General features: G+C 41.8%; 3 protein-coding genes across 5 annotated transcripts; 1 reads left to right on the top strand and 2 right to left on the bottom strand.

Annotated features, from left to right (window-relative positions):
• Positions 1-674: 674 nt before the first annotated feature.
• Positions 675-3,616, bottom strand: fem1a (fem-1 homolog a). Its single transcript, XM_077615547.1, has one exon. The coding sequence runs from the start codon at positions 3,289-3,291 to the stop codon at positions 1,438-1,440; it is 1,854 nt and encodes a 617-aa protein (XP_077471673.1). The 5' UTR covers positions 3,292-3,616; the 3' UTR covers positions 675-1,437.
• A 28-nt stretch (positions 3,617-3,644) lies between these two features.
• LOC144085881 (phospholipid hydroperoxide glutathione peroxidase-like) lies at positions 3,645-25,848 on the top strand. 3 transcript variants are annotated; one of them, XM_077615549.1, is made up of 9 exons: positions 3,645-3,869; positions 3,950-3,997; positions 18,611-18,717; positions 23,950-24,059; positions 24,283-24,427; positions 24,505-24,656; positions 25,267-25,291; positions 25,360-25,419; positions 25,507-25,848. In XM_077615549.1, exons 4-9 carry the CDS (start codon positions 24,019-24,021, stop codon positions 25,537-25,539), a joined length of 456 nt encoding a protein of 151 aa, XP_077471675.1. In that variant the 5' UTR covers positions 3,645-3,869; positions 3,950-3,997; positions 18,611-18,717; positions 23,950-24,018; the 3' UTR covers positions 25,540-25,848. The 3 variants fall into 3 exon arrangements, with proteins under 3 accessions (XP_077471675.1, XP_077471676.1, XP_077471674.1); XM_077615548.1 differs by lacking the exons at positions 3,645-3,869; positions 3,950-3,997; positions 18,611-18,717 and adding exons at positions 22,628-22,884; positions 23,083-23,216; XM_077615550.1 differs by lacking the exons at positions 3,645-3,869; positions 3,950-3,997; positions 18,611-18,717 and adding an exon at positions 22,524-22,591 and having other exon boundaries at positions 23,964-24,059.
• LOC144086038 (C2 calcium-dependent domain-containing protein 4C-like) lies at positions 5,934-8,753 on the bottom strand. Its single transcript, XM_077615788.1, has 2 exons — positions 7,950-8,753; positions 5,934-6,584 (listed from the first exon to the last, which is right to left on the bottom strand). Exons 1-2 carry the CDS (start codon positions 8,658-8,660, stop codon positions 6,030-6,032), a joined length of 1,266 nt encoding a protein of 421 aa, XP_077471914.1. The 5' UTR covers positions 8,661-8,753; the 3' UTR covers positions 5,934-6,029.
• Positions 25,849-25,946: the final 98 nt, after the last annotated feature.

The raw sequence follows: 25,946 nt of genomic DNA, 5'->3' as shown, positions 1-25,946 counted from the left end.
CCGGAGCACCCGCGGAAATCCCACCCGACCTCGGGGAGAACATGCAAATTCCACACAATGAGGAACCAACTGGAATCGAACCCTCAACCACATAACTGCGATCCTGACACACAAACCACTTCACCACCGGGCCATAATAATATAAATATTTTTTAAAAGTGATTTCCATGAAAGGATTATCAGCGCCAGTCATCCGTGACCTTTCAGCCGGTTCCCCTTTTCGTCGGGGATGCTAGGCAAAATCCCTAAAATTAGCCGGACGAGCGCCGTGGTCTCGAACACGCGGGTGATGATCCTTTGGCTCTATTTATATTAAGAGTACACCGTAGCAAAGATCGGGTTGCTCTTATTCTTCGGATCAACTCATTTTTATATTTTACCATTATTGTTTTCTTTTTAATTTATATATTTTGATATATAAATGAAGTATAACACTGAAAAAATGCTGTATTATTCATCCAAAAGCTGAAAAAATGTTTTTTTAGACACTTTTTTTAATTAAAACAAAAATTAAAGTAAATGACCAATTAGTTGTCATTTGATCAATCCATCATGGCGGCTCAATAGTTAGCATAGAGCCAATTGGATGGTTATTAGCCAAAAATTGATTACGTTAAACCTAGTTTGACAAAAAAAAGCTGAACTCCCCATAAAAAAAAACACATAAAAAGTGCTGCTGCCATTTTGAATTTTATTCAGGCGCTTTCTGACAAACAAGTTCTTCAGTGTTAGAAAGAGGAACGCAGAAAAAAACTCTACATTATCATCATCGACTAATATGAAAATCGAGTTTTTGAACATTATACTCCGGCGGGTTCGACATTTTCACTGAAATTGTGCATTGGAAGCAAAAAAAATATGTAAGTTGGAGGATGACAATTTGAATTTTTAAATGATGAGCAACGAGTCGATTCATTGTTTTGCAAAATGACCTGAGATATAATAATTCTTCAAATTTGGCACAGTGAGTTGAATATTTTTGACGTCCTCAATAAATACAAACAAACGCGATTGGTCGGTTTTGTCGACGTCTCGGGAAAATCGGACCAATTGCAATCCGTCGTTTGAAACTTTTGTTAAACGGGGAAAAAAAAAATCGTTTGATGCCGCGATTAATCGACGGATTGACATTCGCCGATGAATCGACTTTTATTTTGAAAAAGAGCCAACTCTGAAAATGGTCCAATTCTTTTCTGTACTTTTTTTTTTTTTTAACACATTCGGTCTAATCCCGTGGCGTCCAATCATCCTGAACTCGAGTTTATCACGAGCAGACGTCCGCAGACGGGAGGCCGGTAGCTGCCGTCCTCCCACTTTGACCGGATGGGACGTCTACTGGCGACGAACTAAAACCAAGCGGAAAAATAAAGAACGGGCGACCGATCCGAAGATGGGTCGCCGGGGGTAAGGCCGCGCGTGGGAAAAAAAAAAGCGCGGTCAGTGCAGCTCGATGAAGGCTTCCATCTCCTCGGAGATGAGCCCCCGGTAAGGAAGTCTGTGCTTTTCCACGGCGCGCGCGGCCAGGCACTGGAGGGTGACGTAGTTAAGCGGGCAGAGCGCCGGGTGGGCGGCGTGGCGTTCGTCCAGCAGCTGGTACGGCGCCTTGCCGTCGGCGTTGGTGGCGTCAAAGTGCGCGCCGGCCTCCACCAGCAGCGCCATGATGTCGGGGCATCCGTTGCGTGCGGCCACGTGCAGCGGCGTGTTGTTGTCCAGGTCGCGGGCGTCGGCGTCGGCGCCGCACTCCAGCAGCAGCGCCGCCACCGGCCGCGAGGGGAAGCGTCCCACCGGGTAGCGCCCCACCGAGGTGGTCTCCTTGTCGGCCGCCATGTGCAGCGGCGTGTATCCGCGGCGCCCTCGCGGGTTGAGCTTGAGCAGCCGGTAGACGGCGTGCTTCTTGCGGTGCTCCTGCTCGCCGTCGCACTCTAGCTTCTCCAGGAGGAAGAGCAGGTGCAGGATGATGGCCAGCGCCTTGGTGAACTGCGGCGCCTCCGGCGGGTCGTCCTTCTGCGCCACGGCGCGCTCCACCTCCCGCACGCTCTTGCCCAGCACCGTCATCAGGTCGTGGAAGCTGACGCGGGCGGCCGGCGCGCCCTTGGCGCGGTCCTGCAGCACGAAGGAGAAGAGCTCGGCGAAGGACAGGAAGCTGGACGCCGTCATGGGGCTGAGAGGGTCCAGGTTGCTCTGCTGCATGTCCAGCGCGTACTTCCACAGGCTGACGCAGCGCTCGAAGTTGCCCGAGTCGGCGTAGACGGCGCCCCGGTAGCGGATGTAGTAGGAGGTGTCCGGGTGGGAGGGCCCCAGGATGCGCTCGCGCACCAGCAGGGCCTGCATCCTCATCTCGTCGGGGTCGGTGATCAGGGCCTCCAGTTCGCGGGCGCTGGAGGCCTCCCGGGCGCAGCCGTACGCCGGGACGGGCGGCCCCGGCGGCGGCTTGCCCACGCGACCGGCCTTGCCGCCGGGCTGCCGCAGCTCCATGGCCCGGCGCCAGTACTTCATGGCGCCCAGCAGGTCGCGCTTCTTGTCCACGAAGGTGGCCCCCAGCAGCTCCAGCGCGTCGATGCGCTCCTCGCGGGAGGCCCGCGGCTGGTGGGCCAGGTACTCCACGATGTTGGTGTGGCCCGTCACGCTGGCGGCCAGCAGCGGCGTCATGCCGTAGCCGTCGCGCTCGGTGCGGGCGCCGCTCTTCAGCAGCATCTTCAGGATGTCCAGGCTGCCCGACTCGGCGCAGTCGTGCAGCGCCGTGTTGCCCTTGACGCTCTTACGGTTGACGTCGGCGCCGCGGTCCAGCAGGAACTTGGCGATGTCCTTGTGGCCCTTGTAGCAGGAGATCATCAGGCAGGTGTGCCCGTGGCGGTTGGCCACCTCCATATCGGCTCGGTGCTCCACCAGGTAGCGGACGATCTCCAGGTGGCCGTCGAAGCAGGCGGCCCGCAGCGGGGTGGAGTTGGTCAGCGTGGCCTTGTTGACCGAGGCGCCGTGCCTCAGCAGCGCCTTGACCACGGGCAGGTGTCCGGCCGCCGACGCCGCCCACAGCGGCGGAGCCCCCTCGATGGTCTCGCCGTCGAAGTTGACCGAGCCGCCGAGCTCCACGTTGGCCTTGCAGTGGACGATCAGGTAGTCGACCACGTCCAAGTGTCCGTACCTGGCCGCGATGAGGAGAGGCGTGCCCCCCTGGGTCTTCTCCTCGGCCAGAGCCTCCAGCTCCTCGGGACTTTTGTTGCTCAGCAACTTCAGGATAAGTTTCAGCTTGCCGTCTCTGGCCGCGTTGAACACCGCCGTGGTGATGTCCATGGTTCAAAAGCTCCGTGTGGTGGCCGCCGAGGCTATCAAGCCCATAACCGCTCGAGGGCCACCGAGACGCCGAACGCGGCTTTTAAAAGCGCCCACGTCGAAGGTTTATTCCGGCTTGGGCTTTCAGCTCTCATCTCTCTTCCATTTTGCGGCTGCTGTCAAGATGGCGCTCGTGTTGTTTGACAGTTCGGGCTGCTGCCTGGCCGCGGTGCACTCTGGGTCATGTAGTTGACAACACACACGGAACGTTGTCTTCCCCCGAGCTATTGAACTTCATTTCCTAGACTGCTGGTGGCTTTGAAAGGCATACCGGAAATGCAACACTCCCTTCGACCTAAGCGTAGATATCACACTTAAATAGATGTAGATGCCTAATGCGAGTCGTGAGCTGTATATATTGCCTTACGACCGTTCGGGAAATGTAGTACATACTTCTAGTCAACTTTGAAAGAGTTTGAAATGGCTCTGTTTTCAACCCATTTCCACGGCATACGAAATGAAATTATATTCGATGCAATTATTTTAACATCCGGTCTGAATCGTAGTCTTGGACGCAGCAATCAATGGCAGCTAATAAGGTTAATTCCCATCAAATCCTTCATCTTGTGGTTTTATAAGCCTTAAATTTGTTTTTTTATGACTCTTATTCTCCTTTCAGGCCGCATCATAAAGATAACAGATTCGTCACGGCAAAGGAAAGAAACAGGTAACACTTCAATGTGCAGTTGTATATTTTACCCAGTAGAGGGCGACATTTAATCCATTTTCCATGACGTTTTTTCCACGTATTTATTCGTCAAGGTTAATCAATATACTACAAGGTAAATATGGTAGTCTATCATAATATTACATTTAAGCCTTTGTGATATCACACAATTTGAACATTAATACTGCACTTTAATGCAGGTAAAATACAACTGGGCCATCATTATTTGGAGTCCCCATAGATTAATAATCATTCCCAGATTGTAAACTCTTCTAGCCTATTAATAAATCGAGATTGCTGTAAACGATAAGAATCTTTATTTCCCCTTAATTTCCTCCAGCTCGGCTATCAACGTTTGCGTTTGTGAGTTTCAATCCGACTGCACATAATTTAATCATGATTGTCCTAAAATTAATTAGGGAATTTGAATTCACAGAGATAATATAACTCATACACAATGGACTCGGCTCACGGCAACCTTTCTTGATGATTTTATATGCCAAAAGAACACCAGCAAAAACACGAGGACAGTATATTATCCGACAAATAAATGCGCAGATTTCATTTTAGCCCAAGTGCATTTATTTCATGATTTAACAGCAAGTAACCAAGAGCAGTTCAAAATACATGACCAACAATAGAATGTTATTCAATACACATCCATGTAAATGTGAATTGCTTTCTGCTGAGTCATGCGTGGAATGTCAGTCATCTGTGATGTCATTGGTTTCAACTATGCAGAGGCGAGCCGTTATGTGAAGGATACTTATTGTGCAGTTTTAATAGCTATGAATCTGCGTGAGTCTTGATAACTGATTTTTGACACGATTCTATAATTTAATTGGTTTAAAACTGTTATAGTGGGAATCTAAAACAATAATAAAGAAGGCCACTTTCTTGCATTCATTCATTTTCTGAACCGCTTTATCCGGGCTAGGGTCTTGGGGGGTGCTGGAGCCTATCTCAGCTGATTCCGGGCCAGAGGCGGGGGACACCCTGAATCGGTGGCCAGCCAATACCAGGGCACGATGTGACAAACAACCAATCACTAATAGATCGGGGCAGTTTAGAGTGTCCAATCAGCCTATCATGCATGTCTTTGGAATGTGGGAGGAAACCGGAGTACTCGGAGAAAACCCACCACAGGTGGACCGACCTGGATTCGAACGTGACCGGACGATTCGCCGAAAGACGTTTCGCCGACGGACATTTGGCCGAACGGACATTTGGCCGAACGGACGTTTTGCCAAAACGGGATTTGCGCGCTCGCCCCGCCCCCGGATCGTGTGTGTTTTCAACCTCGGCCCGCGGGCCATATACGGCTCGTTACAGATAACATTCATTTAGGAATGCCAAGTTTTTATATTTTTTATTTTATCCTTGCGTTTCATGTGGTAGCCATTTGGAGATCACGCAGAACAGTACGTGACAGAAGAAATAGAGAAAATAAAGTAGTAGTAACAGTAAGTACTACTGTAATGAAATTGTAAATCCAGAAATCCTACTCCAGAAAATGTACACCAGCATAGAAAACGTTGAGATTAATCTTTGAATTAAGTTTCTCAGCAAATCATTTTGAATATATATTTTCTTTTCTCTATTTCTTCTGTAACGTACTGTTCTGCGTGTGAATAAATGCCCTTGTTATTCCTAAATGAATGTTATCTGTAACGGGCCGAGGTTGAAAAACATGTACACACACACACACGATCCGGGGGCGGGGCGAGCGCGCGAATCCCGTTTCGACGAACTGTCCGTCGGCCAAACGTCCGTCGGTGAAACGTCTTTCGGCGAATCGTCCGAGTACCGGATTCGAACCCAGGAACCCGGAACTGTGAGCAACAGTGATACACAAATATAGCAACGATTATGTTCATCATTGGACGCGTATGTGATGATTTAACGGTCGCATCATTTGCTAGCCAGGTTTTTTGGGGGGGGGGTTAGCATGAGAGCAAACTCCCCCGGGATTCATTTGACGGCAATCAGATCGGCCAAGCGGAACGGTGTCGGGAAAGGCCGGACGGGTTCCTCACAAACCTGCCAGCAGCTCGCCGAGCATGACTTCGCGTTCTCCGAGGAGCATGTTTCTCTTCAGACTGGTTCCCCGGTTGACCACCTTGATCTTCATGGCCGTGTTTTTCACCTGCGCCTGCGGGAGCGAGTCGAAAAAAAAGTCCTCGTTGAAAACGGGGTTGCGGCTGTTCCTGATGATGGTGCTCCTCTGCTTCTGCTTCTTGCCCGGTTTCAGGTAGAGCGCCACGCAGCAGTTGATGCTTTTCAGCTCCGTGTTCTTGGCGTACACCGACTCGGCCGTCAGCACGCGGACCCTCAGCCGCGACGCCTCCGGGTCGTAGTGCGTGCTGAGTCGGAGCGTGCCGCCCTTGCGCAGGTTGACCGTGTGCACGCGCGCCGGAGGCTCGGAGGCCGCGCCCCCCGGGGCGCCGCCGCCGGCGAACTTGCGCCGGGCGGGGGAGGTCGGGCAGCGAGGGCGGCGGCGACGCACGTTGGGGCTGTTGTCGGCCGAGCTGCAGTCGTCCGTGGAGAGGGAGCTGTGGCGGGCCAGGGAGCGCTTAGCGCGACACACCTGAAGACAAACACGCCAACAGATGCTAATATAAATAGACAAATAGCGACTTGAGGCTAGCGGGAAGTGTGCCGACCTTTGACCTTTGATATATGAAGGACTCGATGGACAAATGTTGACGTAAAAAAGTTTCCAAAGTGTTGATGCTTGGATCAAACGTTTGTATGTAAAAGAAAAAAGGCCTTTTTCTAGTGATTTGTTCAAATATGAAAGACTTGATAGATGATAGTAATTTCTCTCATTTCCTCCCACATCCCAAAAACATGCTATGCTAGGCTAGCTGGTTGAACGCTGCAAATTGCCTAACCCTAGCTATGATTGGTTGTCCTGCTGTTGGCCGGCCACTGATTCAGGGTGTCCCCTGCCTGGGACAAATGGAGTCTGCTGGGATAGGCTCCAGCACCCTCCGCGAACCTTGTGAGGATAAGCGTTTCAGAAAACGAATGAAATGGCCTAACCCTAGCTATGATTGGTTGCCCTTTGTCCCTTCGTGCTCTGCCATTGGCTGGCCACCGATTTGGGGTGTTCCCTCCTGGTTCCTGTAGTTAGCTGTGATAGGCTCCAGCACCCCCGGTGACCCTTGTGAGTATAAGCGGTTCAGAAAACGAATGGATAAAATTTTGATGGAAAAAAAATGTCTTTACTGTTGTTGTCTTAGCGTGTCGGCTAAGTGGTTAGCGCGTCGGCTAAGTAGTTAGCGTGTCGGCCTTACAGTTCTGGTGTTGAGGGTTCGATTCCATGTGGGTCCTCACTGTATGGAGTTTGCACATTCTCCCTGGGCTTGTGTGGGTTTTCTCCGGGTACTCCGGTTTCCTCCCACAATCCCAAAACATGCTATGCTAGGTTAGCTGGTTGAACACCGCTAATTGCCATAACCCTAGCTATGATTGGTTGTCCTTTGTTTCCTCGTGCCCTGCCATTGGCTGGCCACTGATTCGGGGTGTCCCCTGCCTGGTGCCCCAAATCAGCTGGGACATGCTCCAGCACCCCCCACGACCCTTGTGAGGATAAGCGGTTCAGAAAACGAATGGATACTATTTTGATGAAAAAAAAGACTTTACTGTTGTTGTCTTAGCGCGTCGGCTAAGTGGTTAGCGCATCGGCCTTACAGTCTGGGGTCGAGGGTTCGATTCCATGTGGGTCCTCACTGTATGGAGTTTGCACATTCTCCCTGGGATTGTGTGGGTTTTCTCCGGGTACTCCGGTTTCCTCCCACATCCCTAAAACATGCTATGCTAGGCTAGCTGGTTGAACACCGCAAATTGCCTAACCCTAGCTTCGGGGTGTCCCCTGCCTTGTGCCCCAAATCAGCTGTGATAGGCTCCAGCACCCCCCGCGACCCAAAAGTGCGCTTCCCCCCCTCACCTTGGCTTGCGTGTCCTTGGTGAAGGAGCGCAGCAGGGAGGCGGAGCGCGACAGCAGCGGCGAGTGGAACGGCGACGACTCCGCCGACGAGCAGGTGTCGCTCTCCCCGCCGCTGAAGTAGCGGTAGGCGTTGTCGGCGGGGGCCAGGTGAGTCCCCCCTGGGGAGCGCCTCTGGCTGTTGGGCGACGCCAGCGGGCTGGCGGGGCTGCTGTGGAACAAACTCTCCTTGCGACGGGTGTGCGGCGACTCCATCAGGGTGGAGAAGCCGTACGACGTCTGCGCCTTGGGGACGTACGGCAGAGACATGGCCGTCTGTGACTGCGGGTCCGCGTTGGTGTTGGCGCCCGGGGCACCCGGGGCGCCGAGCGGCGGCTCGTCGGCGCTCTCGATCTGGATGATGTGGCGGTGGGCCGACCTCTGGAGGCTGCGCGCGTCCCCTCCCGGACGGGAAAAGAGACCCTTGGCCCTGGGACCCTGGACGCAGATGACGTGGTCGGAGGAGGACCCGCGTAAGACCCCCGGCTCGCTCTCTGGGGGGGCCGGCTCCTCCGGCGGGCAGCAGACGAGCTTGGGGGGGATGAAGAAATGGGGGATCTTCTCCGGGGTCAGCACGTTGGCGTACACGGACACGGGGATGGCTTCGGTTGCCGCAGACGGCGACGAATTCCCGCTGCTCTCCATTTTGTGGCGGAGCTTCTCCAAGAGCCACATCTTGACCACGCGACGCTCCTGTTGGGAGGAGTTTGTTTTGAGAAAAAAAAGTTGTTGATGGATGTTTTTTTTTCTTAAAACTTCCTTCCCTGCTTTTATGAATTGGACTTTTAAAATGGCGTTTTCACGGCGCACCATTTTTCAAAACAATAACTGAGCACAACAAATACAATACGAAGACTAATTTGAAATTCTGAGAGATTGGACGCCAATAGCAATACAAAAAGCAAATTCATCTTCACAAACAATTAGAATGCATAACCAGATCAAAAGAGTCCTACCTATACTTAATAACTTCATTTTTTTCCTGTGAACAAATTGAACATACATATAGCTAGCTATAAGCTAACTTCTTTTTAGTCATTTTCATGTCTTATTCCAATTTAATTTGCATTGCAATTTCATCTCATATGACTCATTTTTCACCACTTCATTTTTCCCTTAAAAAAAAATCAAATAAGATAAGATAAGATAATCAATAAGCGAACTTTCTCTCTTTTTAAACTCATTTTCATGCATCACAATTTCATCTCCACAAACAATGATGCCACACAGGCTATAAACAAACCACTCAAAACATAGAAAACAAGACAAAAAATGAACTTAATACAAACAATATCCATATAAAAAAACATACTCCCAATAATAAACACCTTCTTTTTATTCCTGTAAACATGCCAGCTCACGTCACAATGAGATAACTTTATCTTTTTCCAAAACAACTCATTTCCACGACTTATTTAAATATCATTTCCAAAACATCAGGCGCACCTGTCGACCTGGTTTTCTCCCGGAACACTCGAAAGTGTCGCGTGGTGGTTCCGCTGCTCCAAATGTGATCCACGCGAAGAAGAAGAAGAAGAAGAGGAGAAGGCAGGCAGAGAAGAGACGAGGCGCGCTTTTTATGAGACGAGGCGCGCTTTTTATGAGACGAGGCGCGCTCTCCTCTGACGTGACAGCAGCCAATGGGCACCTGGAGAAAGCTTCCCCGAGATTTATGCTCCATTTCGTACTCCAAATGACCCTCATAGACAAAATATCTCGGCGTATCGGTTTGGATGAGACCGTCAATTTCAATTGGCTGCCAGGCGCTCGCACTTGGATTTCCGATGTTATGTAAATGAGCGCATTTTATTGGGAAATGTGATGGCGCGCGGAAAAGTAGGCACGGAATGGTGGCGTTTTTAGTTCGCTATTTTTTTCTACATTGGTGTTAAAGTCGATCAGATGGGATTGAAGTCAGTAAAAAGGAAATTATGTTAAGGAATAAAGTCAAAAATCTTTCCAGAATGAAAGAACAAAGTGAAAAGTCATTCCGGAATTAAAGAGTAAAGTCAAAAATTATTCCAGAATAAAAGAGTAAAGTCAAAAATCATTCCAAAATGAAAGAACAAAGTCGAAAGTCATTCCAGAATTAAAGAGTAAAGTCAGAAATTATTCCAGAATAAAAGAGTAAAGTCAAAATTCATTCCAAAATTAAAGAACAAAGTCAAGTCATTCCAGAATTAAAGTGTAAAGTCAGAAATTATTCCAGAATAAAAGAGTAAAGTCAAAAATCATTCCAAAATTAAAGAACAAAGTAGAGTCATTCCAGAATTAAAGAGTAAAGTCACAATTTATTCCAGGATAAAAGAGTAAAGTCAAAAATCATTCCAAAATTAAAGAATGAAGTCAAAACTCATTCCAAGATTAAAGAATAAAGTCAAAAAAATATTCCAGAATTATGAGTAAAGTCAAAAATCATTCCAAGATTAAAGAATAAAGTCAAAACTCATTTCAAGATTAAAGAATAAAGTCAAAAATTATTCCAGAATAAAAGAGTAAAGTCAAAAATCATTCCAAAATGAAAGAATAAAGTCAAAACTCATTGCAAGATTAAGTAATATAGTCAAAATCAATCCAAAATTAAAGTGTATTAAAAAATCTTTCCAGAATGAAAGAACAAAGTCAAAATTCATTCCAGAATTAAAGAGTAAAGTCACAAATTATTCCTGAATAAAAGAGTAAAGTCAAAAATCATTCCAGAATGAAAGAATAAAGTTAAAAATCAATCAAAAATTAAAGAGTATAGTCAAAAACCATCCCAAAATGAAAGAATAAAGTAAAAAATCATCCCAAAATGAAAGAATAAAGTCAAAACTCATTGCAAGATTAAATAACAGTCAAAAAACCAATCCAAAATTAAAGTGTAGTCAAAAATCATTCCAGAATGAAAGAATAAAGTCAAAAATCATGAAAGAATACATTTCCAAAGCAAAACTATGGAGTCATAATTCCAAGAATAAGATCAATGAGCGAATTCTGAGAATCAAACCAGAATTCCAAGGTAAACCTCACCGACAAAACCAAAAAGCTGGGCAAGACCCATCCCGACTTTATTCTTGGAATTTTGAAAAAATGACGCAATTGTGGCTATCAATCTTTTCCATTGAAATTCACTTGAAAATGTAAGAATTTCAAAAGCAAAAATGAAAGAATCGGGTCACAATTCTGAGCTAAAAAAATATATCTTAAAAAATATCAAGTTTACTTCACATCTTGCGTGTGCACCTCACATTTAATATTCATATCACTTATTGTAAACTCCAAAGTCTTTGAGGAAAGTGAAGAATTAAGGGTAGAATTACGCAAATGAGATCACTCGGCCATTTTTTTCCCTCTTCTGAAAATAGAAGCAAGTCCATTAAGGATTAGCGACGCCTCATTAGCTCCTGCCAAGAATCATCCGGTGGGCTCCTTCGTCATCCATTTCGATATTTCAATAGACTTTGAATTTTAAACAATGTCGGATTTCTCAAGTATTCATTCTCACTCTCACAAAGTGACAAGATCTCTTCAAAATATTCTTCAGTTTTACCCAAATGTCTACCAACAAAGCTTTTCAAGTGCTATTTTCATTTTAGGAAAGGGCAAAAATTGGGAAAAATCAATTCAAAATGTAAAAAAAAAAACACAAATTATCTAGCACAGGGCTGTCGGACTCGGGTTGGTTCGCGGGCCGCGTTAACGTCAACTTGATTTCACGTGGGCCGGACCATTTTAGATATAATATTTAGATTTTTTTTATATAAATGGATTAAAAGCCCTGAATATTCAGTTTTTTATAGATCTAAAACAATGTTTATTTTAGCGTTTTTTATATATTTTTAGATTTTACAAAATGATTTTTGAACTAAAAACAGAAAAAATGGATTAAAAAATGACTATTATTGATTTAAAAGGGGAAAAACAGGAAATGTAATATACATCTGACCATTTTAGATAATATTTAGATTTTTTTTAAATAAATGGATTAAAAGAACTGGATTAAAATCCCTGAATATTCCGTTTTTTATAGATCTAAAACAATGTTTATTTGAGCTTTTTTTATATATTTTTAGATTTTACAAAATGATTTTTGTACTAAAAACACCGAAAAAATGGATTTAAAAAATGACAATTATTGATTTAAAAGGGGGGAAATCAGGAAATTGAATATACATCTCTACTCTTCATTTGAATTTGATCCTAAAACAGAAATTCGGCACTCATCATTTACTTTCCCGGGCCACACAAAATGATGCGGCGGGCCAGATTTGGCCCCCGGGCCGCCACTTTGACACATGTGCTGTAGAAATATTATTACTGTATTTTTCAGATTATAAGTCACAGTTTCTTTCATATTTTGTCCATTGGTGCGACTTATATATGTTTTTTTCCTTCTTAATTATGCATTTTTTTTGGCTGGTGCGACTTATAGTCCAGAAAATACGGTATATAAATAAACGTTTCTAATTGGCGGATCGTTAATTAAAATAAAGATTACGGTGGATAAAAAAAAACTTTACATAAAGCAAATAAAACACATTCTTCTGCCTAAGCAGCCAAATTCAAAGCACCCTATTTGATATGGTATTGAACCCTTGATCGTGAAAGTGTGAGGCGGACGTGCTAACCACTCCCCGATTGGCCGCGAGCCGTTAAAGCCGATTTATTTTTACTCTGATCACGTTGAATAACCCCGTGTACAATGAGAGGAGACGTTGGAGTCCACCTACACGTTTGTGCCATGGCAGCAAGCAGCCTTCATTAGCTACCATTTGCTCGCCTTTTCTTTTCTTTTCTTTTCTTTTCTTTTCTTTTCTTTTCTTTTCTTTTCTTTCAACGCCATCGCGGGCCGGATCGGAAAACAGCCCCCGTCGGCCCCCGTTATCTATTCTTACCCTTCTTCGTCAACAAATAGCACCCAAGCTAAATAGGATATTTGTTGACATGTTGACTACTTATCTATGTTGACTACTTATGTTGACTACTAATTATATTGACTACTTATTTATGTGACCACTTAATCATGTTGACTTCTAATTATGTTGACTACTTATCTAAGTTGACTACTTATTTAAGTTGACTACTCATCCATGTTGACTACTTATTTATATGACCACTTAATCAAGTTGACTACTTATCTATGCTGGCTACTTATTTAGGTTGACTAGTTATTTAAGTTGACTGCTTATCTCTGTTGACTACTTATTTATGTTGACTACTTATCTAGGTTGACTATCTATTTAATTTGACTATTTATTTAAGTTGACTACCTATCCATGTTGACTACTGATTTATGTTGACTACTTATTTATATTGACTACTTATCTAGGTTGACTATTTATTTAGGTTGACTACTTATCCATGTTGACCACTTATTTATGTTGACTACTTGTTTATATTGACTACTTATTTAAGTTGACTACCTATCTATGTTGACTACTTATGTTGGCTACTAATCTATATTAATTAAACGTATTTATGTTGACTACTTATTTATGTTGACCATATATTTATGTTGACTACTTATTTATATTGACTACTATATTGACTTATGTGACCACTTAATTATGTTGACTACGTATCTATGTTGACTACTTATTTTTGTGGACTACTTATCTATATCAACTAAACTTATTTATGTTGACTACTTATTTAAGTTGACTACCTATCTATGTTGACTATTTATGTTGGCTACTAATTATATTGACTACTCATTTATATGTTGACTACTTATCTATATTTTGTTGACTACTTACTTATTGATTAATTATTAATGCCTGCACTTCATGGCGAAGCTTTAAATCTCATTCTACTCGTATAATGAGCGCAAGGGCATTGAATTGAATCAAATTTTTGGAGCAGGCTAGTTGTGAAATGTCATATCTTGAAATTGTTAGCAATAAAAGTCAGACGCTTTGAGTCATGCCTCCACTTGAGGAGCGAGTGGACAGAATAGTTGAGTCATGCGTATCGCAGCAGGAGGATCATCCTGATTTTCAAGGAGTTCTTGCCATCTTATTCGGAGAAGGTTTCCAATGAAAAATATGGTGCAAACCAAAGACAAAAAAAAAAGAAAGTGAGCGTTTTGAAGGGTAACAAAAAGTCTGATAGACGGAACATTTTGAAATAATCATTGAGCGGTGGATTTTTAAACGAGGCTTCATCAGCCTTACCACACAAATCAATTCACACATCCTACACATAAATATCAAAAGCACGTGAAAAACTAGAAAAAAAAGCGAGTGCGTGATCTCTTTTGTTCACTGCAGCTATGTTGGAGGGATTTTGGCAAAATGGAGGCAAAGGAACAGACATATTGGAAAGGAACAAACAAACAAAATGGAATAATCCCAAATTTAATCCTCAAACTCCCCAAAAACATGACTAACTACCGCATTGTACGGACTATAAGGCTCATCTTTTGGCTGGATTTGCGACTTAAACTCAAGTTTAAAGACATTTTTTCACTCTGAACTCCACCAACTTGCGTTTTTTACGCAATTATTAAAAAAAACGTGAATATGCTACATTAACAGGTGCTTATTTTTCACTATTATCATATTAGTTAAAAAAATAATGTTCGTTTTTGGTTTCTGATCAATTAAAAAACTCCCCCCAAAAAATGCAAATTATACTAGTGTGACTTTTATCCACATTTTTTCCTTTTCCTTGTGCATTCTTCACTAGTGCGCCTTATACTCGGGTGCGGCTTATAGTCCAGAAAATACGGTCGTTCAGTGCCTGCTGGATGAATTGCCGTAAAAAAATGGTGCCCCCCGTACATGACAGTGAGTTACCCTTTCGCAAAACATATTTTTTTAGCATGTGATGGCTAAGGTGAAGTCCCAGTTGCAATACACGCAATTCACCACTAGTACGTCTCCTGTCCATGTCGATTTAAATGGATTTTTTTTTTCCATATGGCTAAAACATATCCAACAAAGGTGTCTTTTCTTCAGAAACATATTTCAACGCGGTCAGTCAAGTGCGTGCGGGCTGGCGTCCGTCTCCTCGGCCAGCTGCACCCGAATCCGCGTTAAGGCACTTTAAAGTCCACGGCGCCATCTGTTTCGGGGACACCGGCAACCAGGGTAAACAGACGTCGTCAAACCCGCGGCGCCGATACACTCATTTGAGGATTAGCGCATACGCCAGCTAAAAGGCGAGAACGCAGAATAAACGTGGCCGAAGGAACATTGGACAGATGGAGATGGGGTGAAGACGGTGCACGTTGGACCATCTGCAAGATGCTTGAGGAGAAAAACACAAGCGGGTGGATGAAAAGGAACAAAAGACTCAAAGGAATCATGTCTTTCGACCGTATTTTCTGGACTATAAGACGCACTTTTCATTCTCAATTGCGACTTACAAATGTTTTTTTTCTCTTATAATTTTTGGACTGTATTTTATGGACTATAAGGCGCACTTTTCTTTCTCAAGTGTGACTTATAAATGTTTTTTTTCCTCTTATGTTTTGTTTGGACTGTATTTTCTGCACTATAAGACGCACTTTTCATTCTCAATTGCGACTTATAAATGTTTTTTTTTCTCTTATAATTGTTGGACTGTATTTTATGGACTATAATGCGCACTTTTCTTTCTCAAGTGTGAGTTATAAATGTTTTTTTTCCTCTTATGTTTTGTTTGGACTGTATTTTCTGCACTATAAGGCGCACTTTTCATTCTCAATTGCGACTTATAAATGTTTTTTTTCTCTTATAATTTTTGGACTGTATTTTATGGACTATAAGGCGCACTTTTCTTTCTCAAGTGTGACTTATTTTTTTTTCGTCTTATGTTTTGTTTGGACTGTATTTTCTGCACTATAAGGCGCACCTTTCATTCTCAAGTGCGACTTATAATTGTTTTTTTTCCTCATGTTTTTTGGACTGTATTTTTTGGACTATAAGTCGCACTTTTCATTCTCAAGTGCGACTTATGTTTTTGTTTCTGTTATATTTTTTGGGACCGTATTTTCTGCACTATAAGGCGCACTTTTCATTTTCAAGTGCGACCTCTAAATGTTTTTTTTCCTCATGTTTTTTTGGACTGTATTTTCTGGACTATAAGTCGCACTTTTCTTTCTCAAGTGCGACTTATAAAAAAAAATTCTTCATGTTTTTTGGACCGTATTTTCTGGACTATAAGTCGCACTTTTCATTCTCAAGTGCAACTTAGGTTTTAGTTTCTGTTATATATATTTTTTTGACCGTATTTTCTGCACTATAAGGCACACTTTTCATTCTCAAGAGTGACTTATGTTTTTTTTCTCATGTTTTTTGGGCCATATTTTCTGGACTATAAGGCACACTTTTCTTTCTCAAGTGCGACTTATAAATGTTTTTTTCCTCTTATGTTTATGGCATGGATTGATATTAGTATGGAAATTCCCTTTACGTGCCAGCAAAGTCAATCAAAACCCCAATTTTGTAAAGCTTTTAACGATCAAATAAAGTCAGCAGCGAATCGTCTTCGCGTCATTTTATGCGCCGCCTTTTTTACGTGTATTTTGTGTGACAGCCTTTTTTGACGGCACAATCTGTCTGAGTGACGAGTTCTCGCGCCAAATGCTGGCTGCGAAAACACTGCGACGGAAGACAAAAAAAACAAACCACAAGTCATTTGGACAGATGTTGATTGGTTCACAAATTAGCAAAGCTTCAGTAGCTTCAAGCTTCTTTTTGGACTGAAAATGAGCTCATCACGAAGAGACCTCAAGTCCATTGGAAGTGGGAGGTGGGCGGTGTTTGTTGTTGTTATTTGTGCTACTTATTTATGTTGTTGACTACTTGTTTATTGATTATTTATTAGTTATTGTTCTTATTTATTGATTATTTATTTATTGTTATCATTCTTAATGATTGCTTATTTGTTTCTTGTTGTTATTTAGATTAGAATAGATTGGATTAGAATAGATTAGATTATTTTAGATTAGAATCGATTTAACTCGATTCGATTCGACTCGATTCGACTCGATTCGACTTGACTCGATTCGACTCGATTCGACTTGACTCGATTCGACTCGATTCGATTCGATCCGACTCGATTCGACTCGATTCGACTCGATTCGATTCAACTCGATTAGATTATAACTTTATGCACAATATACGCATTTAATTAATTCATTCGTTTTCTGAACTCCTTTATCCTCACTATAGTCACAGGGGGTGCTGGAGCCTATCCCAGCTGACTTTGGGCACAAGGCGGGGACACTCGAAATTGTTTACCAGCAAATTGCATGACACAAGGAGACAAATGACAACCAATCACAGCCAGGGCCAAAACCGGAGTTCCCGGAGAAAACCCACACATGCCCAGGTAGAACATGTCAACTCCACACAGGTGGACCGACCTGGATTCGAACCCAGTACCCCAGAACTGCGAGCCCAACGTGCTAACCACTCCGTCGCCGTCCACCGCGCATTCAATTCAATTAAAAAACTCGACACGATTTCTTCATTTAAGTCACAAAGAACCGCCATGACCCCGTTAGCTCGTTAACGTGGTTTCCAAGAAAAGTTGGGCGTCCTCGCCATTAGCTCTGCCTGTTTTCCGTCCCCCGGCCCACCCTCGGAGACGCACCGTGGCGGCGTAGCGGCGAGGGTGTTTGAAATGGAGGAGGACCTTCGGCGCTGAGACAATAGCGCAACACTCGGCCTCTGTGTTTATTTTTGCTCTTAACACTCCCACAAACTGCGCTTGGATACGAATTTGCAATCAGCCCATTGTTTTTCGTGTGTTTTGATCATCGCCGCTCAGTCGGCGTCAATTCGTACCGGAGGAAAGGGGAAAAGTAACATGTTATTCCCACCCACATCATATTTTAGACGTGGGTTTACAATGAAATAATTGTCAAAACTGGATTGAAGTCACTGTTTTGTTATTTTTGATTATGGGGGGTGCTGGAGCCTATCCCAGGTAACTACAAGCACTGGGCGGGGTTACAACCTGATCTGGCCGTTGGCGATTAGAGTGAAAAAAAACCCCATATTTTTAAGTTGGCATGGTGGTAAAGTGGTTACTGCGTTGGCCTCGCAGTTATAAAATCGTGGGTTCGACCCCAGTTTGGTCCTCACTCTCTGGAATTTGAATTGAATTGAATGCTTTTATTGTCATTATACAAGTATGTATACTCACATTTAAAGCCTCACCACGAAGTACACAATAGCAAAAATAAACAAATAAATAAATAATTAATAAATAATAACTATAACTAATAAATAAATAAGTAGTCGGGTGGCCCGGCAGATGAGTGGTTAGCGCGTCGGCAACAAGATAATAAGTAGTTAACAACATCAACAACATAAATAAATAGGAAAGTGTGTGCCTTTTCTATGGGTACTCCATTTTCCTCCCATATCCCAAAAACATGCTAAGCTAGGCTAGCTGGTTGAACACTCTATTTTGCCCCTATCTGTGATTGGTTGTTTTGTCTCCTTGCGCCCTATGATTGGCTGGGCACCGATTCAGGGTGTCCCCCGCCTGGAGCCCGAAGTCAGATTGGATAGGCTCCGGCACCCCCCGCGACCCTTGTGAGAAAATGAATGACATATTTGATATATAATTTGGCAGGCTCAGCCAAAGTATGAAAAAAAGTGTGACTTCTAGTCTGGAAAATATGGTAATGTCAAGATCCTTTTCAGAAATGCAGGGGCGAAAATGTCTGTTCTCCAGCCAGCGTGTCAACCGGCGCCGACTCTCCATCTGTCCAAACCCGGTAGAACGTCAGTAGAAGACAGCTGGAGAAAAAGTGAGTACGAGTACGAGTCCCGTGGTAAAATCGGAATGTCGCTACTTTGAATAACTATTCAAACTTTGTATTTGCTGCCACACAATGTGTGCTTGACTGGTGTTATTTTTAGCATTGCAAATGCGCCTTCGTTCGCTAGTCGGGGTTGAAAGCCGCGGGAATGCGTCATTAACTCTCGAAGCCCCCCGCGGGTCTTCTTTGGTTCCGAGCTAATGCCAATTAAGCCTCGCAAATGTTTTTTTTTAGCCTTGTCTGTCAATGGCGTCAAATTTACGGGTGAACGGAATGACAGGTTTTTCTGTCGTTTTGATGAAATTAACGTCTTAATTAACTATTATTATTTTTAATTAAGACGTCAGTGTTTTTTTTTTTACCTTTTAATTTACTTTACAATACAAGAATATTTATGGATTTTCTTTTTTTACTTAAAAAATGTATTTAAAAAAATGGAGTAGTGGTTAGCGCTTTGGCCTCGCAGTTCTGGGGTCAAGGGTTTGATCCCGTCAATATAGGGCCAAATAAGTAAATGATTTTAATACGAGAAGATACAAGAATATTTATGGATTTTCTTTTTTTAAACTTAAAAAAATGTAAAAAAAAAATGGAATAGTGGTTAGCGCTTCGGCCTCACACTTCTGGGGTCGAGGGTTTGATCCCGGGTCGGTCCCCAAAATGATTTTTGAACTAAAAACCCAGAAAAATGGATTAAAAAATGACAATGATTGATTTAAAAGGGGCAAAATCAGGAAATTTAATATACATCTATACTCTTCATTTTAATTTGATCCTAAAACAGAAAGTCGGCACTCATGATTTACTTTCCCGGGCCACACAAAATGATGCGGCGGGCCAGATTTGGCCCCCGGGCCGCCACTTTGACACATGTGGTTTACAGTGACAATGAAAAGAAAACTTGTTTACATACTTTGATTGGTCCTGGCTGGATGATTTTAGGAAGTGCTTAAAGTTATGCGGCTTTAAAATGAAGTCAAAGGGGATGCTAATTAGCTGTCAGATAAACATGGTAGATCTTAACTTGGTGGTGAGAAGGTGGGGGAGACGGAGCCTGATGTGGACTATTGAGAAACGCAGTCAGGGGAAAGAGACTGCGGAATGGGTTGCCTTGCCAACCGAGCCCCTCGGAGCGCCAGGGTTAAATGTGAAGCCTTCTCCGCCGATGCAGATATAGTTTGCCATCTGTTTTCCCCGACGCACTTTTCCTTTGCTACTACATTTGGCAAAAAAAAGGCGGGTGTAGGTGTTGTCATTACGAGCTCGCCGTGGGAAGTTAATTTGATTTTTAATGGGAAAGGAAAATGTGGGCTTGGTTATTCGGAAAATTGAAGGGGAAATAAAGTGTTGACGGCGGTGACTGTCCGGCCAGAGTCGCTTTCATATTTACTATCCATTGCTCTAGTTTATTATTTGGAAACAATCTCGCCATCAGATAACAAGTATTTCGTGTGTTGCGGAATATTTCAGGACATGAAAAACTAATAATAAAACATTGTATTTTCTAAAGGGTAGTAAAAACTTTCAAAACAAACCATTACAATGAAGCTTATTCTAATCCAATTGCTTGATTTTATCCATTAATCGCACATCTAATACTTACAATACTTCAAGTAAGAAAACCTACAACAATTTTTCTACTATTCAATTGCCTTCAAAATTTTTATTTTTAATTTTTATAACTGAACTCTGCCATCCACAGCGATAGACGTCCAATCTATTGCATCTTCCAACGCCACCGACGGCATTAGACGCGCAATCTATTTGACTGGAAGGGGTGAATAAACGTTGTCAATGGAATTTATTGTATTTACTCGCATATAAGCCACCCCGCGTATAGGCCTTGCCCTTAAAATCGCCTTAAAATGGTTGAATTTGACTACCGTATTTTCCCGACTATAAGGCGCACTTAAAAGTCTTAAATTTTCTCCAAAATAGACAGGGCGCCTTATAATCCAGTGCGCCTTATATATGGACCAATATTAAAATTGTTATCACGATAAAATCAAATAAATCAGTGGATAGGGTACACCGTCCTCTACAGCTCTCACAACTACGGCAATAGTTACGGAATAGTTACGCTAGCTACTAGCTAGCTACTATTTGCGAATGGATTGTGGCCTGGCGATCGACATCAACACAGCTTTACGAAGCATGGAAGACAGCGTTGGAATAGTTACGCTAGCTACTACCTAGCTATTATTTGGGAATGGATTGTGGCCGCCTGGACGAACATATAAAAGTCAGCGTTTTCGATGACTCATTTGGACAATTGTTCAATTCGGATATAGAAATTGAGGACTTTGATGGATTTGTGGGTGATGGTGACGTGAGTACATTGTAAAATGGCTAAATAGAATACAACCCAACTCAGTTTTGCTTCCGTTGCCTTTTTAAAAACATGTTTTTAGCGTGTGTCCGTATGTTTAAGCTGGTGTATGTTTTGCCATGCCTGGCTTCGTCTTTAAAAACGGTGCGTCCTTTGTGTGTGTAAAATACAGAAATAGCACTCGTTACTGCGGCTAAAAATATGATGCGCCGTATAGTCGTGAAAATATGGTATTTCTCGCGTATAAGCCGCCCCCAGATTCACAATTTTCCCCTGCATATTCATGGTTTTAATAGGGAGTACAAATGTGTTACTTTGAAGGGAAAATCTTAAGAAAAATCATCGCATGTGGTATTTCTGAGGTACGGTATGAATCAAAAACAGATTATTATGGTCAATATTCATCCAGTTATGGTTGTTTTCTTACTGCAAAACTGAAAATAACCAACAGATAGTAAATACTTACTTTGCTGATATCTACTGGTGAACTAAAGCTAGTTTTGTGCGCATATAAGCCGTACTCTTGATTCAGTCATCATTTTTTCGAGTTACAAATACGGCTTATATGCGAGAAAATACGCTAAGTGTTTGCGAGAAACTCCTAAGGTTTTGCGGTCCATTTGAAGATCATACATTCTGACCCCCAAAGTCCAGCAAATTAGAGAACAGAGACTCGCAAAGGCTAGAAAACAGCAAAGATGTTGCTTAGGAACAGTACAAATTTCTGCAACTTTTTTCTAAAGCAACTGATCTCATCTCCTGGAGCGCCGTGTGTTATGATGGGCGGGGCCGGAGGAGGCATGTTTAATAGAGGTGGTTGCTAGGCAACAGTTTTGTTTTAAGATTGATACCCACCAAGCGTCTTCTTGGCCATTGGCTGTCTCATTCTCGCTAATTCCTCCTGTTTGACAGCTTCTTCATTTAGAATGTAGAAAATAAGTGATTTATTTATTTTTATTTTTTTATAATGTGCTGCTAGAGATTAGCGGTGGCGTTGTTTTTGGATTTAGAATGAAGCACGTGTGGGAAATTAATAAGGCTTGGTGTCATGATGTCGATGATACTTTTTTACACACTAAAAAAACAGTATAGTGCAATTATTTTGTATTATTAGGCTGAGTTAAATCACTGATCAAACTAGGCTAACAATAAACACTAGAAAAAAATATAGGTACATTTCCGACCACGACTCAATACAAAATAAAGTTTCTTCTATGGGCCGCTTTTCTTCCTGTAAAAGCGCACCCCCTATTGGCCAATATGTAAAATGTCAGCTACTTAAAAAACGACTTGAAATTTATAATATAATTTATATTATCATTTTTATCTTACATTTTTTTTAAACATATTCATTACTATGCCCTTTTTCACGACAAAATATGTTATAAAAAAAAATTAATACGTTGTACTTTCTTGTTTGCACATGCGCAAGACTTAGTCCTGGGTGCGGTATAATGACGTAATCATGTGGTTCCTGCGAACTTCCACAGTATTTTTGGGTGTTCTCGGGAGCGGAGGATTGAACCGAACAATTATAACACATTTTAATACCACCCGTATCAATGCGTGATGTAAATTTAATAAGTTTTTTAAACGATCTAAACAGCCGTCTTCATTTGTGCACAATAGCTAAAGCGCTCAATGCTACTATCTTTAAAAGGCGGTGTGTAACTAACAAACGGTTCCGACGTAACCGTTTGTTTTGTATATTGTGTTTTTTTACGCGTGGAAAAGGCGTTTTAAAATTGTGATCAGACTTCTAACACAACACAAAACAACACAATAGGAGGAGAAAAAATGATACTTTTTTACACACTCAAAAAACAGTACGTATAGTGCAATTATTTTGTATTATTAGGCTGAGTTAAATCACTTGGCCAAAATATAAAACTTCCGCTACTTAAAAAACGACTTGAAATTTATAATATAATTTATATTATACATTTTTTTAACATATTCATGACTATGCACTTTTTTATGACTAAATGTTATTAATACATTGTAATTCGTTTCTTTCTTGTTAGCACATGCATCTGACTCAATCCTGGGCGGGGTAAAATGACGTAGATGATGTAAAGGGTGTCAATATAAATCGTTCCCGCGAACGTCCTCAGTATTATTCGGTGTACTCTGGAGCTGAGGATTGACCCTAACAATGGTAACATATTTTACTACCACCCGTATTAATGCGTGATGTAAATTTTATTTATTTTTTAAAGGTCTAAACATCAGCCGTCTTCATTTATGCACAATATCTAAAGCGCTCAATGCTACTATTTTGAAAACGCGATGTGTAACTAACAAATGGTTCCGACATTACCATTTGTTTTGTATGTTTTTTTTACGCATGGAAAAAGCGTTTTACTCGAAAAAAACAGCTCTATTTCTTAAATTTAGTTTATTACCAATGTTAGATTTTGTAGGGTTAGCTTGTTAAATGGCTTCAATGAATTGACGTACTAAATAATAAGCCTATTAGTAAAAAAATTGTATTTGTTTGTATTTTCTCAATTAATCAAGCATAAATATCAGTGTTTATCATTTTTTTTAATTCTCCCCTCCCAAAATGTATAAAAAAAATAATTAAAAAGGAATAAACAGTAAATATTCTCTTGAATTAAAAAACAACAGCTTAAATTAAACATGTAAATGAAATTTTAGTTTGAATGATCAATCCTTTGTATTCTGTTCATTTTTACCGTTTTTATTAAAATCAAAATTCTAAATTAATGCTATAAAAATAATAATTGGCAAAACAGTCACTCCCCCTACGAAGAATTAATTATCTTTGACGAAGCCAGTGATTACGTGACCCAAACGGACTAAATGTTACATGAAAAAGACTTTTATTCTTAGTTGGCGCACCTTAAACCTTACCCTTATTTTTGCAGTGTTCGAAATTGGATTGTCCGAAAGGGAGTGATTGGGAAAACGCCACGTCCTTCCACTGCGTATGCGCCATGGATATTGACGGCAACGAGGTGCCCATGGAAAAATACAAGTAAGCTTTAGACCTATTTCCACTATTTTGACATGCCCCACAATTCATTGCAACATTTATACTAAGTGATTCATTATTTTTGATAACATGCTTAATATACATGGTACTTTGCTGATTTTTGTTACACTGGACAGTTTTAGGTTGCAGTAGTACTTGAAAGTAAATTGACTGTCATAATGGTATGGTTTTTGTTCTGTTCATTCATTTTCCGTTTCTACCGCAGGGGTCACGTGTGCATCGTCGTCAACTTGGCCTCCAATTGCGGCAAGACCACAGTAAACTACACTGAGTTGGTGGAACTGTACGATTCCCTGGCTGACAAGGGTTTACGCATCCTCGGGTTCCCATGCAACCAGTTTGCCGGTCAGGTAAGCGGCACCCATTTTGGCTCTTATGTTCGCCCCCCCCCCCCCCCATTGTTTTTTTCAATACTGCGACGATTTAGGAGCCCGGAACGGACGCGGAGATTAAAGAGTTTGCCAAAGGTTACAACGTCAAGTTTGACATGTTCAGTAAAATTGACGTGAACGGCGACAACGCGCATCCTCTTTGGAAGTGGATGAAAGCACAACCCAATGGAGCCGGCTTCTTAGGGAAGTGAGTAATACTAAAACTATACTCCAATTTATATATAGATATAGATATAGATTAGATTAGATTAGATATAGATTAGATATAGATTAGATATAGATTAGATATAGATTAGATATAGAATAGATATAGAATAGATATAGAATAGATATAGAATAGATATAGAATAGATATAGAATAGATATAGAATAGATATAGAATAGATATAGAATAGATATAGAATAGATATAGAATAGATATAGAATAGATATAGAATAGATATAGAATAGATATAGAATAGATATAGAATAGATATAGAATAGATATAGAATAGATATAGATATAGAATAGATATAGAATAGATATAGAATAGATATAGAATAGATATAGAATAGATATAGATTTAGATAGAGAATAGATATAGAATAGAATAGATATAGAATAGAATAGATATAGAATAGATATAGAATAGATATAGAATAGATATAGAATAGATATAGAATAGATATAGAATAGATATAGATATTCATGCTGACTGCTGATTGGAGTCTGAAGAAAACTAAGATTTTTCTTCAACTTGTTAAAACATGCTGAAAACTGGACATTTTAAACTGATGTGATTTCCTCCTCATCCTAGCAACATCAAGTGGAACTTCACAAAGGTGATTTTATTAATAATATTGTGATGTTTTGGCATCAACAAAAATATTGACATTCAATTCTTTGACAGTTTCTAATAAACAAAGAGGGGCAAGTGGTGAAGCGGTACGGTCCAACAGATGATCCGAGTGTAAGTTTTGATGGTTCTTATGGGAATGTGTCATGTTATTTTGAATACATTTTTACTTTAAAGTGTTTTTATTGGGTTTTTTTGCAGGTGGTGGCGAAAGATCTGCCTGACTACCTTTAATTCGACGTGTGTTTGACTGCACGTGGATCTCCCGTATGAATTTGAGGTTGGGGTACGCGTGGGGTCTAGACCAATGACGGCCTGTCCGTGAACCCAATCTTCGGCCAATGCAGTTCTGATGTCTCGGCGTGCAGCTAATTTCCAGACGTCCCGCTACGCTAACTTCACTAGCTCATACGAGTAGAGATCCTTGTGTTATTTGGCAAGGTTAGTTTTTTGAAACTGACATTGGGGGAAAAAGTCACATTTTGGGCTTCAAATAAAAGGATGCTCATTGTGAAAACATGCATTCGAGTGTTCTAACATCAACATGGATTCCATTTCATATTCTTTTTTATTTTTTTTTATAAAGGACGTATGTGGAAAATGATTGAACTAAAAAAAATCAATAATACTTTTTTACACAC

This window comes from Stigmatopora argus, chromosome 12, assembly GCF_051989625.1.
Source record: "Stigmatopora argus isolate UIUO_Sarg chromosome 12, RoL_Sarg_1.0, whole genome shotgun sequence".
NCBI classification, from domain to species: Eukaryota; Metazoa; Chordata; class Actinopteri; order Syngnathiformes; family Syngnathidae; genus Stigmatopora; species Stigmatopora argus.
This window is presented reverse-complemented; position numbering and strand designations above follow the sequence as displayed.